General features: G+C 46.3%; 1 protein-coding gene across 1 annotated transcript in view; it reads left to right on the plus strand.

Moving 5' to 3' along the window:
- Positions 1-24,482, plus strand: part of WDR1 (WD repeat domain 1) — a 347,127-nt gene that overhangs the window by 66,453 nt on the left and 256,192 nt on the right. Inside the window, exon 5 of the mRNA XM_078678473.1 lies at positions 7,348-7,528. Coding sequence (XP_078534599.1) covers positions 7,348-7,528 — 181 coding nt within the window. The remainder of the gene's footprint in view (positions 1-7,347; positions 7,529-24,482) is intronic.

Raw genomic sequence — 24,482 nt, forward strand, 5'->3', positions numbered from 1 at the left:
TTTTTGAGTGTCATTTGCTCTCTGGATTATCCATGACATAAAACATGAGGCAGTTGGTCTGCCCATTTCAACCATTGGTTTTACTGCTCTGTGAATTAAGGCATTTTGCTGATCACATGTTCACATTTGCCTGAAATTGGGAGTGCTTAACTACCAGGATTGGTGAGCCAGTCCTCTAGTTTTCCTTTTCCCTTTTTGTAGGTCCACTTGCATTTTTCCTTCTCTTAAATGTATTTCCTTTAGAGTATAGTGCAGCTTTGCACATAGTGGTACCAGCCACTCGCTTGCTCGTTAGTTAAACTCCAGTGAGCTCGATAGCTTGCATTCAAATTTCTAAACCAGGCCTTGGAATGCTATTATCCATAATGTATTCTTGTTTTCCTATTCTAAGGTTTCTTATAACTATGTCTGCCACATTGAAACCTTAAAGCAGCAGAACACTATGTACCATACGACAGCAAGACGATTATCCATTGCTAACTTTCACCTGTCACTTTTAGGTGGTTGAATTTTTTTTTTCATGCATATGCTTGTTGAGTTTGTCTGTATTTAACGTGGATGGATAAGTGCTTAACTGCAAGGATGAGTAGTTCGGTGGACGACGGTATGCATGAGTGCAAGAATGAATTAATGTATTAGGGTTTGAGTGCCTAAACTCCCCAATTACTGGAGAGACCCTGTTCTGGTTATAAGCCGTATAAATGCCTATTAGCGTTGTTAGTGCTTGTTTTTCCCATTTGGAATATATACATACATGTTTCTTTTAGTACAAAGATGAATTTCAATAAGAACACCTAATTGGGTTGGTAAAGTGCTCAAGCCTAGCTTATATTATGTATTACAATTGGTTTAGAGATAAATGTGACTGAGCCAACTCTTATAAAGCACACATTACAGTCCTAAAAATATGGTTGTCATTAAATAGCTCATAGTCATTTATGTATATGAAAGCACTACAGGACAAAACCATACGTGCCGATCCACCGAGTAATAAGCTCATACATTTGTTCTGGGGGAGAAAAGCATTTTAAACCACTAGAGACTCCAGCTCTAGTAAGTCCTCGCCCCTTTTCACACTCGGAATGGTGATAAATAGCATCAATGTGCATATGTGGGCATACATTGGGTTTTTAGGTCTCGTGGCGTTGAACAGCGCGTAAACGCTGTCTCGCCAGAGATCTATTGTTGCTGAGCCTGCTTCCCAGGAGACAGCACCTGGCCGCGCGCATTTCCTCTCCAAGGAGGCGATTTCAGCGGTCCACGCGCACGCGAACGCTGTGGCCAGCTGCTGTCTCCTGGGAAGCTGCAACACCACACACGCATTCACACAGACGCACACACACACACACGAGCGCCCACGCACATACAGACACACCCCCCCACACGTACACACACACACACACACACACATACACACGCGCACACACACGTGCTCCCCCCCTCCCCCGTCGCACACAGACACACACACACACACAAGTGCACCAAGACCCCCCCCAGCCCTTTTCAACTTACCGGGCCAATCTCGGGGGACTCTGCCGCTGCGGCTCTTGCCAGCCAGCTCCTTTCCCGGGGCTCCCTCTTGGTCAAGGGAGCCCCGCAACACTTGCATAACCTCCTGCTGGCGGCCCCGGGGCTCTCCACCGCTCACAGGAGCCCTGGGCTGCGATACGCATTTACTCCGCCTGCCTCCTCTTCCGGTCTGGACGCGGCCCCGCCCCCGTCACAGGCGACATTGCCTGACTTCCGGTGCGTGCTCCAATGGAGACACAAGACTGCAGAAAGGTGTGTTTTGAAGGAAGTTCATGTTACCCTTATTTTCCAGTCTTTTCATTGTCAAGTAATGTAGCGGTATTTGTTAGGGATAACATATTTTAAAAGTGTGAATTTAGTTTCAACGGAGGCGGCATAAAGAATGTAGCTTTGTATTTTTCTTCATGCCCAGTACCAAACAATACACTTCCTGTATTCCAGTCTAGAGGCTAAGATTATTGTGTATCCAAATGCAGTGTTGTCAAAGTTATTTTTTTTGTAGAATTATAATTAGTTATTTGTGAAAGTCGAAGGATACAGGCTTTACATTGTTTTTTTAAGCCATTATATTATGGTGAATGCTTAGCTGTAAAAGCATTTTTTTGAAACAGAACGCAAATACCTTTTCCACAGCACCTCCCGATGTAGAATTAAACTGTACTCTGTGTGCCACAATGGCTTCACCTGGTAGCGAAGATCAACACTTTCTGAGACGATATGTCCACAATCTGTAAGTTGTAGCAAACTTTTGTGATTACCAGACCATATTAAAAAAACATTTTCTGGTTCGAGAGGGTTTGGATGCCTAAGAAGGGACTATAAATTAGGGCCTGGACTTCGTAAATACAGCCACACATAACCCACACACACATCCCCACACACACACACATCCCCACACACACACATCCCCACACACACACATCCCCACACACACACATCCCCACACACACACATCCCCACACACACACATCCCCACACACACACATCCCCACACACACACATCCCCACACACACACATCCCCACACACACACATCCCCACACACACACATCCCCACACACACACATCCCCACACACACACATCCCCACACACACACATCCCCACACACACACACATCCCCACACACACACATCCCCACACACACACACATCCCCACACACACACATCCCCACACACACATCCCCACACACACACATCCCCACACACACACATCCCCACACACACACATCCCCACACACACACATCCCCACACACACACATCCCCACACACACACATCCCCACACACACACATCCCCACACACACACATCCCCACACACACACATCCCCACACACACATCCCCACACACACACATCCCCACACACACACATCCCCACACACACACATCCCCACACACACACATCCCCACACACACACATCCCCACACACACACATCCCCACACACACACATCCCCACACACACACATCCCCACACACACACATCCCCACACACACACATCCCCACACACACACATCCCCACACACACACATCCCCACACACACATCCCCCACACACACATCCCCACACACACATCCCCCCACACACACATCCCCACACACACATCCCCACACACACATCCCCACACACACATCCCCACACACACATCCCCACACACACATCCCCACACACACACATCCCCACACACACACATCCCCACACACACACATCCCCACACACACACATCCCCACACACACACATCCCCACACACACACATCCCCACACACACACATCCCCCACACACACACATCCCCACACACACACACATCCCCACACACACACACACCCACACACACACACATCCCCCCACACACACATCCCCCACACACACACATCCCCACACACACACACATCCCCACACACACACACATCCCCACACACACACATCCCCACACACACACATCCCCCCACACACACATCCCCACACACACACATCCCCACACACACACATCCCCACACACACACATCCCCACACACACACATCCCCACACACACACATCCCCACACACACACATCCCCACACACACACATCCCCACACACACACATCCCCACACACACACATCCCCACACACACACATCCCCACACACACACATCCCCACACACACACATCCACACACACACACACATCCACACACACATCCCCACACACCACACATCCCCACACACACACACATCCCCACACACACACACATGCCCCACACACACACACATCCCCACACACACACACATCCCCACACACACACACATCCCCACACACACACACATCCCCACACAACACACACATCACCACACACACACACATCCCACACACACATCCCCACACACACATATCCCCACACACACATATCCCCACACACACATCCCCACACACACTCATCCCCACACACACACATCCCCACACACACACATCCCCACACACACATCCCCACACACACATCCCCACACACACACATCCCCACACACACACATCCCCACACACACACATCCCCACACACACATCCCACCACACACATCCCCACACACACATCCCCACACACACATCCCCACACACATCCCACACACACACATCCCCACACACATCCCCACACACCCCACACACACACACACACACCACACACATCCCACACACACACACACATCCCCACACACACACACACATCCCCACACACACACACATCCCCACACACACACACACATCCCCACACACACACACATCCCCACACACACACACACATCCCCACACCACACACACCCCACACACAACACATCCCCACACACACACACATCCCCACACACACATCCCACACCACACCACATCCCCACACACACACACATCCCCACACACACACACACACCCCACACACACACACATCCCCACACACACACACATCCCCACACACACACACATCCCCACACACACACACATCCCCACACACACACACATCCCCACACACACACACATCCCCACACACACACACATCCCCACACACACACACATCCCCACACACACACACATCCCCACACACACACACATCCCCACACACACACACATCCCCACACACACACACATCCCCACACACACACACATCCCCACACACACACACATCCCCACACACACACACATCCCCACACACACACACACACATCCCCACACACACACACACACACCCACACCACACACACACACATCCCCACACACACACACACATCCCCACACACACACACACATCCCCACACACACACACATCCCCACACACACACACATCCCCACACACACACACATCCCCACACACACACATCCCCACACACACACATCCCCACACACACACACATCCCCACACACACACACACATCCCCACACACACACACACATCCCCACACACACACACATCCCACACACACATCCCCACACACACATCCCCACACACACATCCCCACACACACATCCCCACACACACATCCCCACACACACATCCCCACACACACATCCCCACACACACATCCCCACACACACATCCCCACACACACATCCCCACACACACATCCCCACACACACATCCCCACACACACATCCCCACACACACATCCCCACACACACATCCCCACACACACATCCCCACACACACATCCCCACACACACATCCCCACACACACATCCCCACACACACATCCCCACACACACATCCCCACACACACATCCCCACACACACATCCCCACACACACATCCCCACACACACATCCCCACACACACATCCCCACACACACATCCCCACACACACATCCCCACACACACATCCCCACACACACATCCCCACACACACATCCCCACACACACATCCCCACACACACATCCCCACACACACATCCCCACACACACACATCCCCACACACACATCCCCACACACACATCCCCACACACACATCCCCACACACACATCCCCACACACACATCCCCACACACACATCCCCACACACACATCCCCACACACACATCCCCACACACACATCCCCACACACACATCCCCACACACACATCCCCACACACACATCCCCACACACACATCCCCACACACACATCCCCACACACACATCCCCACACACACATCCCCACACACACATCCCCACACACACATCCCCACACACACATCCCCACACACACATCCCCACACACACATCCCCACACACACATCCCCACACACACATCCCCACACACCCACCGACACCCGCCCCGCACAGAGACACTCGCCCCACACCCGCCCCGCACAGAGACACTCGCCCCACACCCGCCCCGCACAGAGACACCCGCCCCACACCCGCCCCACACACACCCCCCCCAGATAATGTATGTATGTTTGTATGGATCTGAAGAAAACCCACATGGTTGGCAACAAAGCATGAACAGGAGATTTGCACATTTGTGATATTACATTTTATATTTTTACAATCACGTTACATTCCACACATATTTACAATTTTATGCACAGGGAGGTCAAATAATTTGCCCAGAATCATGATTTTATTATTTTAATTAAAATTGGCACAACTGCCACCGCACTTTATCTTCGGCAGCTGCGTGCCTTTGGTGCCTGGTGACATTCTTACCGAAAACTAACTCCCTTAGAGCCAGCCTTTTACGGGTAAGCATGGCACCTAATTTACAAAAGATATTTACAAAATCTTAAGCTATTGTCATAAATTATAATAACTTTTATTAAGTATTAATTATTTAAAAAAATTAAAAGCCATTGTAATTTGTAATATCAATACATCTAAGTCTCGTAAATACAACACAAATTGCAATAGAAATGCTATAGGTGTCACATTTGCGAAAGTTAAAAATATTGGCATTGTTATACACAATACCATTAACTCAAACTTTAATGCTGCGAGACCTATTGCATTGTAAATGCTTGTTAGTAAAGAGTTTGTTGCATGCAGACGTTTCTGTCTGAAAGCAAGAGGGGGTTTGAAGCTGCATTCTGCAAGGGACAGTTAATAGTTCCTTGATTACAATTAGAACGGTTCGATTTTGCTTACCTTTAACCCCTTCGACGCTCATGACGAGCTGGGCTCGTCATGGCGTAGCCTCCTCGCACGCTCATGACGAGCCCAGCTCGTCACGTAAAGTGCGATTTTAAAAAACCCAGCGTACGGGCGGAATTCCGCCCGCACGCATGCGGTTAATGGAAATGATGCAGATTTTATAATAGAAAATGGTGAGTCGCATTAATGTTTGTGCTGATCATGATTAGAGACTATAAACAGGCAATAAATCATGCTAGCTCCCCAATCCGGTTAGGTGAAATGCATAATCCTGGAGAATGATAGTCTACACATATTATGTACATACCTCAAGTTTGATATATATTAAAAGTAGACAACCGTGTGTTGATTTGCACACCAGTGAAATCACAAGCCTCAGAAAAAGCAAAAACAATTTAAATAGCTCAGACCTCGAATTAAATAACATTCGACCAAGAAGTAACTCTCCTTGTGTCAATTCACTAACCTTGTTGCAAGACATGTGCAGAAGCCTAAAAATATAAGAGGCATATGTTCAGGGGGAGCTTTAAGGGTTTTTTGTGTGCATGCTTTCTAATTTTACATCTAAAATACAGTTTTCTTGTACTTCATGTTTGGGAAGATGCTATTTTCCAGGTGGATTGTGTATGTTACAATAATGGCAGAATAATGCTGTTCCTTGCTTGTTACCAATGAAAGTTGATTTGTACATTTATGCACTACATGTAGTTTACACCCATATTGTTCCTTTTAGATTTGGGGCGGTTTTCCTTTGGGATACTGGTTCTTCTGTGGGTGAGGTCGGTGGACACAGCAAAGTGATCAACAGTGTGGACCTCAAGCAGACGAGGCCCTATCGTCTAGTAACTGGGAGCGATGACTTCTATTCTGCATTCTCTGAAGGGCCCCCTTTCAAGTTCAAGTTCACACTGAGTGTAAGTAGCTTTTAATGATGTTATTTCTGGCACCCGCCCCTACAAATACCAGCAAATTAATTGTAGATGTGCGCCTGTGTCTGTAGCGCTACCCAATTATATTGTCACCTTGCCAGTAGATTGTTCAACACCAAGCTGCGAAGGGAAGGTTAGAAAATGAGCCAGCAAGTGCGTATCATTGAGACGGTTGGAATGAATGTTTCCATATTTTACAACCCCCAAATTTTCCATCATGGTATTAGGCCGAGATCATTCAGACTTATCATTTATTTGGATTAGTAGCTGTAACGTATTTTACAGCTCTATAAATTAAAGAAAGGGATAGCTCCTCAACGTTGGATATGATGTCACTTTTTGGCTCTACTGGAAAACTCTGCCATAAAACTGTTTAAACATGGTCACCCTAGCTGAGAAAGACCTTTAGGACTTTGGTCAATGTACCCTTGTAACGCCTATGTAATTAGTCACGCTGAATCCTAAAGTAGGACTTGGTTGGCTGTCTGAAATTAAGCGTCCATCAAAATTTTCCAAAATATTTCAAAATAATGCAGTCGTGTATGCTTCGTTAAACAGGTGGTATTTGTAATTTTATTTATATAGCGCCTATTACCCCAGACAAGGCGTCAAAGTACTTTTTTGGCAAGTAGCATGCTTCTCCGAAACACAAAAAGGATTAGTGGTGAATAAGTATAGCGAAATATGAAATTAATTTGAGTGGTGGACATATTATGGTTATTTGGATGAAAAAAGATAGTGGAGGGATAGAAGAGGGAAGGGTTTGCATTTATATACTGCTTGCTACCCCTGATGAGGTGTTGACGCGCTTTTTGGCGAGTAGCATGCTACTCCCGAACCCAAAAATAATTAGTGGCAAATTAATTTCATATTTCCCTATAATAATTCGAGTGGTGGACATGTGAGTGTTATTTGGATTGAAAAAGAATAGGGGAGGGATAGCAGAGGAAAGGGTTAGCATTTATATAGCGCTTCTTACCCCTGATGAGGCGTTGAAGTGCCTTTTGGCAAATAGCATACTATTCCAGAACGAAGAGTGGGTAGTACTGGCTCATACTTAGTCGGATTAAAATGGACAATTATTTATTGTATTGTCTACTATTTTAATTAGATGTTTGTTAAAATACTTTATTTCGGTTTTCAATAAAGCCTTTTTGAAAACTAAAAAAATATCGACAACTGTTTTCACCATTGGTATACACTGTATGGCTAGATTATTTTTCTAGAAAATAAATTAAGTGTTTTAGCACAGACTCTTCATGCCTGTTGTCAGTCCAATTATGTTCAACCTTGAGCCACCAATTTGTAACTGTTAGTTGGAGTGGGTGACAATACATATATAGGCCTGCTTTTAAAATCTGCAGAGGCCCAAATAGGCATTCAGTCAAATTCGACCACTCAAACGATTTGTAGTACATACAAAATTGATGGTTTAACTTTTGGTATAGACTAGAACAAGTGACCAGCTCTACCAAAATGTTCGAGAAATCCTAACTGTGGTATGAGGTACATGAGTTGAACATGACACCAATACCTTCGGTTGCATTAAGTTGAGAAATTGATCGATCAACTTGGCATTCTGGTACATTCAGTGGTGGTAACGGGAGTCTGTTAATAATTTTTGCATTGCCTCCGGCCAAGTGTCCAGATGTGAGAGTTCGAATTCATCACTTTTCTGAAGGGCTCACTGTGAACTCAATGTAGTAATGTGGGCTCGTTGAATGGGCAAAACCTAAAAAGAGCTCCTATGGTTTTGTTTAAAACCGCCCAGCTTACCAGGTAGGCTGCAACTCCCAAGATGGAGGAGAATGATTTGGGGTGCACCCAGCAAGGCCTTAAGGGGCCTGAACAGGTGAGAGGAGGTCTCAGACTTGCCTGGTAGCTGAATAGCCAATGGTCTGCTGGCCTGGGGGTGGGGGCTGGGGCTGGGCAGCTGCTTCTCCTGTTAAGAATCCCCTAGGAGACAGACAGGCTCAATCCACACTTTGGACTGCAGCAGGTAAGGGCCTCGATAACTTGAAATCTAACAATACTGTTTGAATAAAACTTTACTCCCCCTGCTGGCCAAAAAACGAAGTGCACAGACAAACTACCGAGGTTGGACTGCAAATCCACAATTCAACACATTAAATGGAGGCAATCATGGGCAGGGAAAACCACAAATTTAAAACACAACACAGGTAATCAAATATGCAATTACAGGCAGGCTTAAACTAAATTTTTTTAACTAACAACCACAGGCATATACAGTAAACACAGAAATAGGCTAGTTAAGTTCACTGTTTATTTGAGAGAAAAAAAAGTAAAACTGGCAAGTTGTTGGTAAACGTTTTTGAACAGTAGATACTGGAAAACATGAATATTCTTAAAAAAAAAAAAAATACATGACGGTACACAATTTTTCACCTAAATGATTTGTTGTCCAGAATTGTTTGGGAACAAACCTCACTTTCTTTTCAGTGGTGCTTTGCACATAGTATCTTGTGTTCACGAGGCAATCTAAATCAATTTACATACATTTTTTAAGGAAGCCAAAGCAGTTGTCGTTATTATCAGTATAAAAATATACGTCCTCCTATTTATTTATTTATTTATTTATTTATTTATTTATTTATTTATATCATTTCTAAAGCGCGCTGTAACCCTACGGGCATCCTGGCGCTGAAAAATGCATCTGAGGGGCTGAGCAGTAAGGGCAGAAATGAGGGGAGAAGCTTTATGGAGGTGTGACATTAGGAAATAGCCAGGTCTTTATCCTTTTGCGGAAGAGCATCAGTTCGTTGGTTTTCCTAATTGACAGAGGAAGGCTATTCCAGAGGTGGGCTGCCGCTATGCTAAAGGCTCTGCCCCCATGAGTGGCTTTCCTGATCCTGGGTATACTAAGGAGATTGGTGGATGAGGAACGGAGGGTCCGTGTAGGTTCATACCACTTGAATTTGGTCTGAAGGGGTTTAGGACCTAAGCCATGTGCAGCCTTGAAAACGGTACACAGGGATTTGAAATGGATCCTCTGCTGAATGGGCAACCAGTGCAACTCGGCCAGAGCAAGAGTGGTGGAAGATCGACGTCCTCGGGAGAGCACCATCTTTGCAGCTGCCGCCTGGATGCTCTGAAGTCTGGAGATCAGATAAGCAGGAGATTCCAGTAGCAGAGCATTGCAGTAATCCAGGCGGCTAAGGATGATGCTTCTGACCACGGTTGCTCTGGTGTGTGCTGGAAGTAAGGGCAGCAGCTTTCGAAGGCCCCGCATTAAAGTGAAGCAGCTGCTCATCTGTCTGTTGACGTTGGACTCAAGACTCAGTTTGTCATTGAGATTAACCCCCAAGTTCCGTACGGTTGTTACTGGTGCCAATGGCTCACATGAGTCCAGAGGCCAAAAGTCAACGGGCAGGTTTCTAGCTATTCTTCCCACTTTGCATTGCATTATCTCAGTTTTACTGCTGTTAAACTGTAGTGAGTTTCTTTTTAGCCAGGTTGCCATTTTCCTTATGCAGGTGTGGAAGGTCTCAAGAGATTCTGCATGGGCACCATCAAGGGAAATCATCAGCTGCGTGTCATCCGCATAGTTGATCACGCTAATGCCGTGAGCCTTGATGATGGCCATCAGGGGCTGCATATATACGTTAAAAAGGATCGGGCTGATCGCAGACCCCTGAGGGACCCCATGTGGGACCATAGCAAACTCCGACTGATACGGGGGTAGTGCCACTGCCTGCCATCTATCTGACAGGTAAGAGTGGAACCACTCAAAAGCCATACCCTCTACTCCAGCGGTTTTCAACCGAGTCAGCAAGATGTCATGGCTCACCGTATCGAAAGCGGCGGACAGGTCAAGCAGAATCAAAATTGCTGACTCCCCCCTGTCCGCCCTCATTCTTAGGTCGTCCAGGACCATCAGTAATGCTGACTCGGTTCCATGGGCTGGTCTGAACCCGAATTGTTCCTCCTCAAGGATGTTATTAGTTTCCAGGAAGAGGGACAGAGACCTACTGACCATCCGTTCCATGATCTTTACTGGATATGGCAGGAGAGAGATAGGTCGGTAGCTCTTATGGCAGTTGGGGTCCAGATTGGATTTCTTTAACAGGGGTGTGACCACTGCCTGCTTCCACTCCCTCGGCACAGTGCCTGTGCAGAGGATTGTGCACATAGCTGGCGCAGTACAGGAAAGAATTCAGCCCCCAGTTCTTTCACTATTTTGTGGGGTAGAGGATCCAAGGGGGATCCAGATGTTACTTTAAGGGCTAATTGTCCAAACTCTTGTTCTGCGGGGATATCGAAAGTGTCCAGGATAGCCCCTGGTATCATGCGTTCTTCTGTTTCCTCATCCCTGTCATCTTTCTCCATGTTGCTTTGGTGCTGCACTATGGAGGAGGGGGCGTCCTCCAGACTTTCAATAAGTTTGGAAATTTTTTCCTGAAAGAAGGAGGCCAGACCATCACATAGTTCCTGTGAGGGTTTGATATTACTGTTAGTACAAACAGGATGGGACAGATCTTTTACAATTTTAAAGATATCGCGTGATTTGTTGGAGCTTTTTAAGATAATAGCAGCAAAGTATTCTGCTTTGGCTGTGGCGATCTCTTTCTTGTATTGAGTTATAGTCAGTCTCCAGAGTAGTCTATTCTGTTCTTCGTAGCCTCTTCTCCACTGCCTCTCTGCCCTTTTACAGACGTTTTTCAGATCTTTTAGTGTATCTGTATACCAGGGTGCGGAGGGGCTGCCTCTTTTCCTGATTGCTTTCAGGGGGCTATGCAGTCAAGTCTCTTGGTTACATGGTCACAAAGTAAACTGTAATTCGTAGCAATATCATTTTCTGATTTAAGGAGGGTCTGCATATATTACTGCTATATTTACAAAATGACACAATATGAGCATCTGTAACCCAAATTCATTACATCATTTCAATATTATGAATGATAAAGGGCTCGGATCTAAGGCTGCCCATACTACCACTACAGTTTGTGCTGTACTTCAGTTTGTGTACGGAATATTCCTTACCTTCACAAACAGTGCTGCTCAGTGTAAAGATTTCATCTGAGACTTGTTTGCTCAATAGATATAAACAATAGATCTAATAGCACCACCAGACATTCTCTGGGGTTCTTTACAAGCTTCTGTAGCCTCATTACTTAAATGTTGCCAGCTATAAATCATTAATTTGACAGGTGGTGATCTCGGTGTTGTACATCACTGCTGATAATTGGAACTATAGGTGGGTGGGCCAACAATTTTGCAGAGATAGTCTAGCCAGGAGTGTGGCTTTAGCTCCAAGAACGTGTGCATGAGCGGAGCAATTCAGATAGTTGGCATGTAAATCCTCCAACAAACAAACAACGTGTAAAAATGGTAAAATATCTTCTAAATGCAAAAAGTGCACTTATTTAATATGCAGAAGTGTTTGGCTTAGTACTTCATGACATCACTGCATTGAGAGGGAATTATTAAAAGTTAGTTTTTCAACATGATTTTAGAAACATGCCTAGGAGGAAGCCATTCGGCATGTGTACTCTATATGCCGTGGATTTGTATTCTAGATAGAACAACATTATAGTCTATTAAATAAAACACAAAACGTTTTTGTACACCGCACATCCTGACCTCACATATTTGAAATTGTTCTCGTATGTGATGATTTATTCATTTTTAATGTTCTATATAGCGCGAACATGACCCTTGAGGGTATCGGAGCTCTTTACTATTGTTCAGAGAGCAGAGACAAATAACCTCAATAATATAAATCCAGAAAAATACAAGATAATGGTGCAGCAAAGGCTAATTTATGCTTAATATGCCAGGCTAACTTGAATCCAGTGGTGTAGCGAGCACATCACGGATTCAAACTAACCCGGCTGATCAGCGCTGAAACCCCAAAACTGGTCCCACAATGCTTGTTTTCCAGTCCAGTGAAGGAAAAGGAGTCTTGATGAAATAAAATATTTTCCTAAGATCACCCAAATTGGTCAAGCAGCGACACCAGGATTAAAAGCAAGTTTTCTGGTTTCATATTGTACAGTTCCATCACTAGATGGTATCTTTCTCTCCTTCTTAACATCAAAGATTGATGCTTTGTTTTTAATTCTTGGCACATGAGGTTAGCAAGCAGAAAGCTCAGCATGTCTTGGGCTCGAAGGTCGAAAATGACATTGGTCTGGGCCTGAGCCAGGTTATGGCTTTCAGTGGCTTGTCCAACTCTTAACTGGAACCGATCATTTTACTCTTCAAGTATCTATACAAATGCAGATGACAATAAAAATGTACTGTAGAAAGTAAAATAAACGTTTACGTATTAGTAGCGAAGGTAATGCAGCATAACGCAGTCCTTTAGTCTCCAGTATTACGTTTACGGTTCATTGATTATACATACATACTTCACTTTGTGGCCTTTGGATATGGTCTTTACTCTTTTGATAATTAGTTCGAACCTGCCTAGTAACTTTAACTTTTTTCAGTTGGTATTTTGGCCTGTGATTCCTGGCTGCAATGAAGTTCGTACTAGGTGTACGCATGTATAGCAAGTGACACGGTTCCTGCATGCAGCAGTAGTACAGCGGGATATATGGTTATTCTTCTGTACCTTCGATGGTAACTTATCAATTACTACTGGCTCTATTTATAGCAAATCTTCGGGAAGTTCCTTCTCCCAGGTAGTAGACGGTATCAAAAGGAACATACCATTACCATACGACAGGGACCCACTTGATGTGTATTTGATCTAATGGTTCCGGGTTGGGCTCAGGTCTCTCTGAGCCTTGGGCGGGAATAATCCTTGCCTCCGCATCCTTAATAGAATTGAAACTTTCAGTCATGATTACTGGGACAGTTTTAGTTCTATGTCGGGACCTGAGGTGAGGATTATGCTTGTTCAAAGCTTATCCACCACCACCAACCCCTTGTCCGTGACTGGTTTAAAGTAGAATCTCTTGAACATAGTCTGATGACCAGTCTGCGGCGTTTATAATATCCTCTAGCCTAGCTCCCAATGAGAAGGCATTTGAAGCCATTGCTCCCCCTCACTGAATGGGCTCCAAATTGCAAGACCAATTTATACCTTCTTCTTGCATCACCCATCTGATCCAATGGGCTATGGTTGGTGGCGTACCCACTTTGAAACTTTGAAAGGCTTCCTTATGGAAATCAATAACTGGCCTTCATCTGGTGGACAAGTCTCTCTTGTCATACTCCTTGAGGCATCTCACCACGCACTACTTAGTTGAATTATTGAAGGCTGGATAGGACACCGTTCTGGAATCTGATTTGGATTTACGAACAATATGGAAGGCGACCCCCCACCCCCTCTCTATGGGTGAAAGCCCTTCCGGAAATGTCTGGAGCTCTAACATCTTATACCGGCCAACATGACACTAGGCACAAAAGCATACCCAGTTTAGTTGACCGTTCCATGTGGGACAAATATTTATTAGGTTGCCAAGATTGAAAAAGGTGTAGAACTTTATTGACATGCAATAAAGATGAATACCTGGGTTCCGGAGGAAGCGTGAGCTAAATTCCTTGCATCAACTTGTAAACCATTTGATATTCCCCAACTGGGGCTCCTAGGACAGGGATGTGGCTTGCACAGATCGCCGAACTGTAAGAATTGATAGTGCGGTAGGCCAGGCCCTGGGCCGCCAATTCATAATGGCTACCTCTACGCACCCCAGGGGATCCCGGTCGTTCCGAACACGCCAACTGACCCATCTGGTCCATGCTGACCTGTAGCGCTTGCTTGTACTGTCAGCCCAAGCCGCTCCCAGTAGCCTCTGAGCATCAATGCGGGGTAATCAACACCACCTTCGCCTGTTGTTTTTGGATTTGTGTCATGAGTCTAATTATCATCGCGAATGGAGGAAAGGCATACCCCGTCTCCCTGGACCAATCTTGGAGGAATGCGTCCGTTTCGGTAGCTAGAGGGTCTGGTTCCCAACTGAAGAATCTTGGCAGTTGGTGGTCCAGAATGGTTGTGAAGAGGTCTTATCGAGCAAAGACCCCATGTGTTGTGGAGTCTCTGAAAGGACGGTGGATGTAGTTACCACAGGCTCATGTCTGACCAGCTCTTGGAGCACCAATCTGCTATCCTATTGGAAGCTCCTGGGAGGTATTTCGCTGTCACCAAAATTATGTTGGAGAGACAAAACGTCCAAAAATCCATGGCTAGATCAGCCAGAGCCTTGGACTTCATTCCCCCGAGATCGTTGATGTAATGGACCACCGAGACATTGCCCATCATCAGGAGCACGCTGCAAGATGCCTTGCCCTTTGTCCAACACATGATTGCGAAGGACCCCGACCATCAGCTCTAGGCAATTGATGTGGAGCTGACCTTCCTCGGCGGGCCACTTTCATTCTGTAAAGGAGTCCCCGCACCGATCTCCGCAACCTGACTTGCTGGAGTCGGACTCTATCTTTAAGTCTGAATCGCAGCCAAATATGGCTCTGCTTTTGCAGGCTTCCATATAATCCAGCCACCACCTAATCCAGCCACCACCTAATTTCCCTGCACACTTCTGTAATGGCACCTTGTCGGAGTATTGCTGGCCTCTGCAAAGAGGAGAGGCTTCAGACGTTGTAAACGTTGTAGTGGAGCGGTCCTGGGAAAATCGCCTGAATTGATGAGGCGAGAGGGCCTACCAAACGAGCTATTTGCCTCAACGAGGTGGAGGAACGTGCTAGCATTCGCCTCAGTTCTGTGCGAATCTTGGGCATTTTCCTCGCTGTAAGACTCTGGGTGCGGGTCACTGAGTTTATGACAAATCCCAGGAAGGTCACCTGCTTGGATGGTTTCAGTAGCAACTTCTTGGCATTGCTCACAAACTCCAGGTTTTTGAAGGAGGTCTATCGTTTCCTGCAACTGCTGTGAGAGGCGGAGGGGATATTGCTCCAATAGCAGAATGTCGTCCAAATAAGTGAGGTGAAAGCCCTTGACTCATAGTTTCTCCACCTTTGGTTTGAGAACTTTGGTGAAGCACCATGGGGCCAAAGAAAGACCGAAAGGGAGTGAGGCAAACTCGTACACCTGGTCCTTTCGCAGAAACTGTAGGAAGCAACAGTGCAGTGGAAAGATGGGGACCGCCAAGTACGCGTCTCTCAGATCCAGTCGGCCTATCCAATCGTCGGGTTGAAGAAGGTCCCGCAGAAGATGGATGCCCTCCATCTTGGAGTAACAAAAGGGGATGATGGACGGAGCGTTTGAGCAAATCAAACACTCACCCCCAGTCAACTGATCTGGGTTTAATCCACCACCATTCTTTAGCCCACTCAGCCACCCCATTTCAGACACAGGGTCAGACTGATTTGCATATAGCCATGTCTGAACTGGGGTGGCAGAGTGGGCTAAAGAACGGTGATGGATTAAACCCAGATCTTTTGACTGGGTGTGAGTGTTTGATTGATTCAGATTCTCCGTCCATCACCACCCCCTTTTGTACCTCCATCTTGGAGTGGCGGTAGACCAGCCAGATTAGATTTATCATCGGCCGTTGACCCACGTCTAGGAGCAATCGCTCCTTTTTGCAACAGATCACCACCTGTTGATCTATGAGGTTGACCTGATCGTGTACATAAACTAGCGGCCGAGGTCGAACCTCCAGTACGGGAGAGCTGTAGATTTCTATTTGAAAACCTTGTACGGTCTGTAACAACCATGCTTCTTAAGTGATGGACTTCCAGTTGTACTCTGAAAACCGCCAACCTGCCGACCACCTTTAAATGTGGAAGGGGGAAAGGCTCACCTTATGTGGCCATGGGTTGGCTTCTGGCTGCTCCTCTGCCTCTGTAACCTCTTCTTGATTGGAAGAATCCGGTCTGCCTGAATCTTGGGTTTTCTTGCTGCCTCTTTGAGGGCATGGGGTGTAAAAACGTCTGGCCCGACACAAACTCTGGGGTGGAAAATCTTTTAAATGGTGTACTGCGCCTTATCTAAAGACGTAAAAGTGGCGATGAACATGGTGAGTTCCTTTATGAACAGCTCTCCGAAGAGGCCACCTTGTACCACTGTACACCCTCAGAAAAAGCCAAGTCTCCCAGTTTGGGATCTACTTTTAACAGAAAGGAGTGTTGTCTCTCGGTAGAGAGGGAGAAATTAGCATTGCCCAGGAAGACTATGGCGCGCTGGGCCCAGTTCGAAACTCTTTCCAGGGAGAGAGGTGTACCTGTCAATTTGGCCTCCGCCAATTCCAAGACCTTTGTATCGGGCCTGCTATATCTAGTAGCTTATCTTCACAGAACTTTCATGATCTGTCTAGCCTCTTTTTTTGGATCCTAAATGTATTTCTGCAGGAAAGTGGCAGTTTTTGGGTCAACCTCTGGAGTTGCTGCCACCTTACCCGGTAGGGCGGGTCATGGGAATTCTGCTTTAAGGCAAGCCCTTACCACCTCTCGAGAGGTTTGCACTAGCGTCCTGCTACGAACGTCGATACTTTGGGAGAGGGCACCCACTCTGAGCAACGGGGACTGTATTAAATCCTTGGGGACCAACATGTCTGAAAGCTCCTCCAACCCCTTGGGTATGTCTGTGGAGGGGGACCCTATAGGGCGCCAGGGTCTGGAGGGACCTAACTGCATACTCTCCCAATGATTCCTCTCCATTCTCTTGCAAAATAGGAATCTCCGGGGTCTCTGGAGTGGTATTTTGCGACCCCGCCTCTGGACTGGCTAAGAACTAAATCTTCACACGCCCCCAAATCCATGCCAGAGGAGCTCTTACGCTTTGAACTTGCAAACATATGCTATTTGCATTATGCGGCGCTCAAAAGGAAGCATCCACCACATTTCAGAATTAATCGTCAAGGGGAAGAACCTGCAGAGACGACTGTGTATTCATCCTTCATGAGAAGTGCGATACTAGTGCAGCGACGCCAACTGTATGTCCAAGCGCTCTATGCGCTAGTAGTGAAACTACTTTGTATGGGGGTTGTTACCGGCGTGACTAAAATGGCCAATCTTTGTGCACACTAAGTGTGCTAGACGGATCTATCAATCCACTAGAGGGGGCGACTCACCCTGGGCTGTAATGGGTGTCCTACCTTTCTGGGCCCGCCCCCGTCAGCCTCCTCGCACAAGAAACACTTGCACCTTGTGGTGTTCAATACAGACCCGTGGTGCAGCCGTCAGAGGCAATGCGGAAACTACAGACTCACACCTGGTGGGCGTAAGGACTTTCAGAACGGCTCAGGCGGCGTGTCGGGTCGCTGGGGTTGTACGTCCGGCACTTGTTGATATCGCAGTTACCAGCGTGGCGCGAATCAACTAGACTGGCAGGCACGTGTTCTCTGTACTCCTGATGTGCGGACCGCCTGCCTGCCGCTCAGTAACGGGGGCGCGAGTGGAACGTACAAAGTCGCTCCCGCGGCCCTGATATGCTTTGTAAAGAAACTCTAATCAAACGCGCCAACAGAAGACAGCGTACCACAAGCAAACCAACGCGTATACACTCTAAATAGACACTTAATTCCCCTTGCATTGAACAAGCGAGAGGGAGAGAATACTTCTCTGCTGGAATCAGGAAAAGAAAGTGAAAGTGACACTGGAAGAACAAGCCCTGTGGACCATGAGGCCTGCTGATTGGTGGATCATGGAGGACCCTTACTGCCTGCACTATGGCAATACCAGTTTTTGTTAATTTAAATTTGAAGCTGCTGGAGTAAGAAATAAAGTTGAGCATAATCCTCGCCTCTGGTCCTGACATAAAATTCACATGTTAAGGCAAGTTTACGATTTCTACTGCCTTGTGTTATGATGTACAGGAATAGATCTTCTTACATTTGTCGCTGGAAGAAACAATTTCATTTGCAAGCTTTCATCAGGTTCTCTACTTGCATGTTATACTAACTTGCATTGGTTTCTCCTAACATTGTGCTCAGTATGACTGATGTACTTTCTTTAGACATTTGTTTAGCTTGAAATAATCACGGCATAAATCCCCTTGTTTGAGAAGGTTCTAAGTGTCTTTATTATCTTTTAGTACTTATCGATTGTTTCGGTCCTGTAGAGAGGTAATCCCCCCCCCCCCCACCACCACCACCCCCCAACCCCCTTTGTGTACAATGACTGCGCCATTTGGAACTGCATTAAATGAACTATGGCAGACATATTTACTTAAAAAAAATCTGTAATATTTAGTACGTGAAGAAGAGTGTGTTTCCACTTAAAAACAATAAAAATCTGTACTTGTCTAAATGGCAGAGACTCCACAGTTTTAATTAAGCTTTGTTTTGAACTCCCAAAAAACACTATAACAATCCAACTCTTGCACAAGCGAAATACGAATATTTCGCTTGTGCAAGAGTTGGAATGCTTTAGCACATAGTTAGCATTTGAACTGTCCCATGCATTCTTTACAGTTATGTTTCCCCAAAATATCAAAAATTACCATATCAAAGAATGAAACTGATCCAGAATTGTTCCGAATTATTATTGTGGTCAAGCTCTGTTTTAAAATACAGTTTTGAATTCAGACCAGAAAGTCAGCTGATGCAGTATCTCTTGTTGATGTTCTGCTGATTTTACGACGATTCCTCTTGAAGGGGACAAAGCCTTGATGCTCCTGAATATTGAACAGCCAATCCAGTAAGGTTGAAATCCCTTGGCATAAAAACATTAACAGTGCTGTTCTTCATCTTATGAGCCTTCTGGATTGTGGTTTAATGTAGAGAAGTCTAAAAAATAAGTGCTAGAGGGAAACGTTCAAGATGATGTAGTGAACAAATATTCACAGAGGGTACTGGCAGAAATTCTTAACTTTTAAGTAGGCTTTTCGCTTGCAGTAGTGGACACTTGTATTTTTAAAAGATACGCTATTTTAATACTGTAGGTTCTCCCTAAAGAATTCCTAAGGCAAGCAACTCTGCTTCCCATGCCTATTTTTATGAAAGTTCAATGCACATTGTGTTCCAGGAATGTACTTTTGGACATTGTGCCCCAGAGCTCTGTATCCCTAAAATCCAAGATAGGAACCTGTCTCAGCTTTACTGAGCTCCTTTTTTTATTCTTCTTAAATCAACCACTGTCCCTCCCAGTAGCCCCCTCTATCCCTTCTCCCTCCACCAACCATTCACCCCCCACCAAGCTTCAAATGAAACCCAGGTCACCCAGGTAGCCTGTGCTTCACACAGGGAAGGGCACAACATCATCTAATTGGTCTTGTGCTCTTGAAGGAGAGCTATGTGACTAATGCTATTTGTCACTTGTTCTCTGCCTGCCAACCCAAAGTCGACTACAATTCCCTGTCCGTTATGTCAAAGCCCTTTTGATGCAGCTGCTGGAAAACGCAGCATGAGGTGTGTATATGTGCTTCCAGAAGTGTGTTCCATTATTGACTGAAGGCAGAATGCTTCTTATATCTGCTATACTCATATACAGGAAAGGGAATCTAACTTTATAACTGGTTGTTTTAGCCCAAGTTACCTGTATTCTGTGAACTGGGTTTTTGAATTCTTATATAGCACTAAGCTACCCAAAGGATTTTCCAGACATTAAATGGCATGCTAGACCTCTTAAAGAGTGGACTTTGGCCTAAGGGGATAGAGTGGTCGAGCTTGATGCTGAGGAACTGGGTTAGAGTCCTGGCAGGGACACTCGAGATCCTATGATACTGGGCAAATCACTTGATCTACCCGTGCCTAACCGAAAATGAATGTGTCGTCTGTATCACAACTGTAGCTCATGTAAAACGCTCCGATACTTTGGGTCTAGTTCACGCTATATAAAATCCCCCCCTCCCTTCCAAAAAAGAAATAAACAACCAGGTTTTCAGATCCCTGAGCAAGGTGCAGCATTGCAGTGACTCCAGAAAGGCGTTCCATACCCTGGGGCCAAGTGAAGAAAAGGAGGGAGCCTCCATCTGGGCGTGCCTAACTCTGGGAACTATGACGAAAGATTGCTTGCTTGCTTGGTGTGTGTGTGTGTGTGTGTGTGTCTGTGTTCCTGTCTGTCTGTGTTCCTGTCTGTCTGTGTTCCTGTCTGTCTGTGTTCCTGTCTGTCTGTGTTCCTGTCTGTGTCCCTGTCTGTGTCCCTGTCTGTGTCCCTGTCTGTGTCCCTGTCTGTGTCCCTGTCTGTGTCCCTGTCTGTGTCCCTGTCTGTGTCCCTGTCTCTCGATTTTTATGCATATAGCACAGCGCCTCATAATTGATGTACTTGTCCACTGTGAGCCAATGTAGATCACGAAGGAGGCCACAAACGGAAGAATGTTTGGCGAGTCGGAACACAAGCTTGGCGTCGGAGATCTGAAGGAGTCTGATCACAGTCTTGTCTTCTTCCAAATATAAGATGTTACCATAATCTAACCTACACAAGATCATGGCCTGGATAACGGTCCTTTGAGCAGGGAAGAGAAGTATCCTTAAATGTTCACTGGACGTTAATTTTGCAAAGTTTGGGATTGAGGGCAGACCCCTGCGGGACTCGAGAGGTAAGCGGTGTACGCTAGACACCACATTTGTTGAAAAACCTGAAACGTGCGAACCACTGGGAATGAGGATAACCAGGCCAATGCAGTGCCATGGAGCCCCAGATGTATCAATCTTTCGACAAGAATGCCATGCGTTAGTGTTGAAAGCCCGCTGAGGTCTAGTAAAATGAGTGCAGCTGCCACCGACGTCCAGGAGCCATCTGAGATGTTTTGTAACTCCTAGTAAAGCTGGTTTAGTACTATACTCCGTTCTGAATCCAGAGTGGGAAGGATGGAGGGCATTCTGGGCTTCCACATATGAAGTGAGCTGGGCGTTTATGTGCTTCTCCAGTATCTTGGAGAGAATGGTCAGCAAAAAGATGGGCCTAAAATTGGACCAGTGGAGTTTTTTTTAACAGGGGGAGCACCATGGCATGCTTCCAGGAATTGGGAAGAAGCCCCCCATGTAGGGAAGAGTTTGGCAGTTCAACCAGGGGATACATGAAGTAAGGATTCAAAGTACCCAGTTTTATCATATTCTCAGATGTTACGAATTAACTGTAGTTTTATTAGACCACGCACTGGAAATGTTTCTGAGCAACACCTTCCAGTAAAACATGAAGCTAACACTTTGCGTAAAAAAAAATGATTGGAACATGTGTGTATGTTGCTACCTTTTATGATCTCTGTACTGTGGCTAGCTACACTTGGAACCTATGCACAGACAACATTCTAAAGAGGGAGGCTGTTGTGATTTAGAAAGAAAAGCGCATACCACGGTCGACGTCCCACTAAACAATAACGTGGCTGGAAAGGAGTTCTTTTTTGGAGCTTTGCACCAGCTGAGCACCGCTGGTTCACCTCATTCTCCCCTGACACCACTTTGTCTAATTGTCTCTTCCGAGCCATCCATTATGACTTAGATTTTTTATGGAATGCATTAGGTGATGATGGTGTATGTGTCCACGAATCGAGGACATCATCCAGTAGGCAAAACTTGTGTGTGTCTGTTGGGAGTTTAGCCTGTTTCAGGGGTATCAGTTTCTCTCACCAGCATGACAGATTAGACTCCACCTGCCTTTGATCATAGGCTTTGTTAGACCCAGTGGTTTTGGGCTAACCGAGACTCATCACAGCCAGTCAGAACCCATCATTCCAATAGAATGATTACAATACACGTGTCTGATGACCTTTGCTCACCCTCTGGTAGCGTAGCATCGAGCAGTCCGGCTTATCCTCAAGGCTGGAGTGTAAAGTGTTGGCACAGCACCCACTGCCCGCGCAACACACTACATTTGCCACAAAAGACTCCTCACCGTATATATAAAAACACTTCTTTATATTACATGCACACACTGACACCAAGATGCACACTGTATATACACTGTACAGTAATATGCAATTGTCAAACACCTCTATTGAAATGAAAAATAAACGCATTGTATAGACACTTCACAGATTTGTGCAGTTGTCTGACTTTTCCATCGCAGAAAGGTCCGTCACTAGCCTCTGACTATGCCTCGTGCCCCAGCTCCCCCAGTCTTGCAGCTCCACCAGCAAACGATACACATTGCCACAGTTGGCTCCCCGTTCACTAGACACTGAACACAAAGAAACAATAGTTACTTAGTTTTGTCCATCTGGATTAGACCTCCAGGCACCCGATGGCACCTGCACGAGTTGGGGTTACTATCTCCTCCCATAGACAAAAGGTTGTGACCCAAGAAGCGGGCAAGCTCCCCATCTTTAGAAATGTTTTCCCTTCAAAGTGTGACTTGCTGTAGACCCTTGGCAGTCTGCTGGAGATTCCCCACAAGGCACACAAAACCCCTCCGTTCTGGTCTCTGTTTTCCAAAACAAAGCACCCTTTGGCATGAATCCAGTGAAACGGAGTCGACAACCTCAGACAGAGGCTGCAATGTCAGGCACTGTCATCCTCCCGATTTGGAGGCCGAAAACAGTCTCCGCTCCTTGGTTCAGGTTCCCCCGACACTCCTCGGACATCACACGCTCTGGAGCACAAACAAGCACAGGTCCTTTTGGTTGCAAGCACGGGCATTCGGACTCCTCAAGCTTCCCCCACATTCCTCAAACGCATCACGTCCCAGCCCCTCACATGGCTGCTGATCTTGGTGCATACACTCCTCTTGCACATCGAGAAAATGGTGTATGTTCGGACTGTTCTTATCCCAAACCACGATCACCTCCACCTGTCTCTGCTGCATCCAGTGCGGTACTTACAATCTCGTGGAGACCGTTAGATCATTTGGGCTCCTGGGATCTCGTGGGCAGGGGGATAGCTCGCCGGCCTTCGGAGAGTACTCTAAAACCCAGGCCGTGACTGTTGGCACTAGGTGCAGGCCAGCAATGTCCAGGCAAAATCCCCCAAGTGATAGTACCTTTCCTGGAGCACGACCAGCTCCAAGCCACCACAAGTCTGCAGTTAGTCCTTTTACGGTCCTTCCTGTCCTAATGATTCCTTGTGTCAATGTCCCAGTATTGAACCAGTGTTGGATTGTGCCAAAAAATCTAAAGTCTCTCTGTCGGAGTCCA

Source organism: Lissotriton helveticus, chromosome 2_2, assembly GCF_964261635.1.
Source record: "Lissotriton helveticus chromosome 2_2, aLisHel1.1, whole genome shotgun sequence".
Classification (NCBI taxonomy): Eukaryota; Metazoa; Chordata; class Amphibia; order Caudata; family Salamandridae; genus Lissotriton; species Lissotriton helveticus.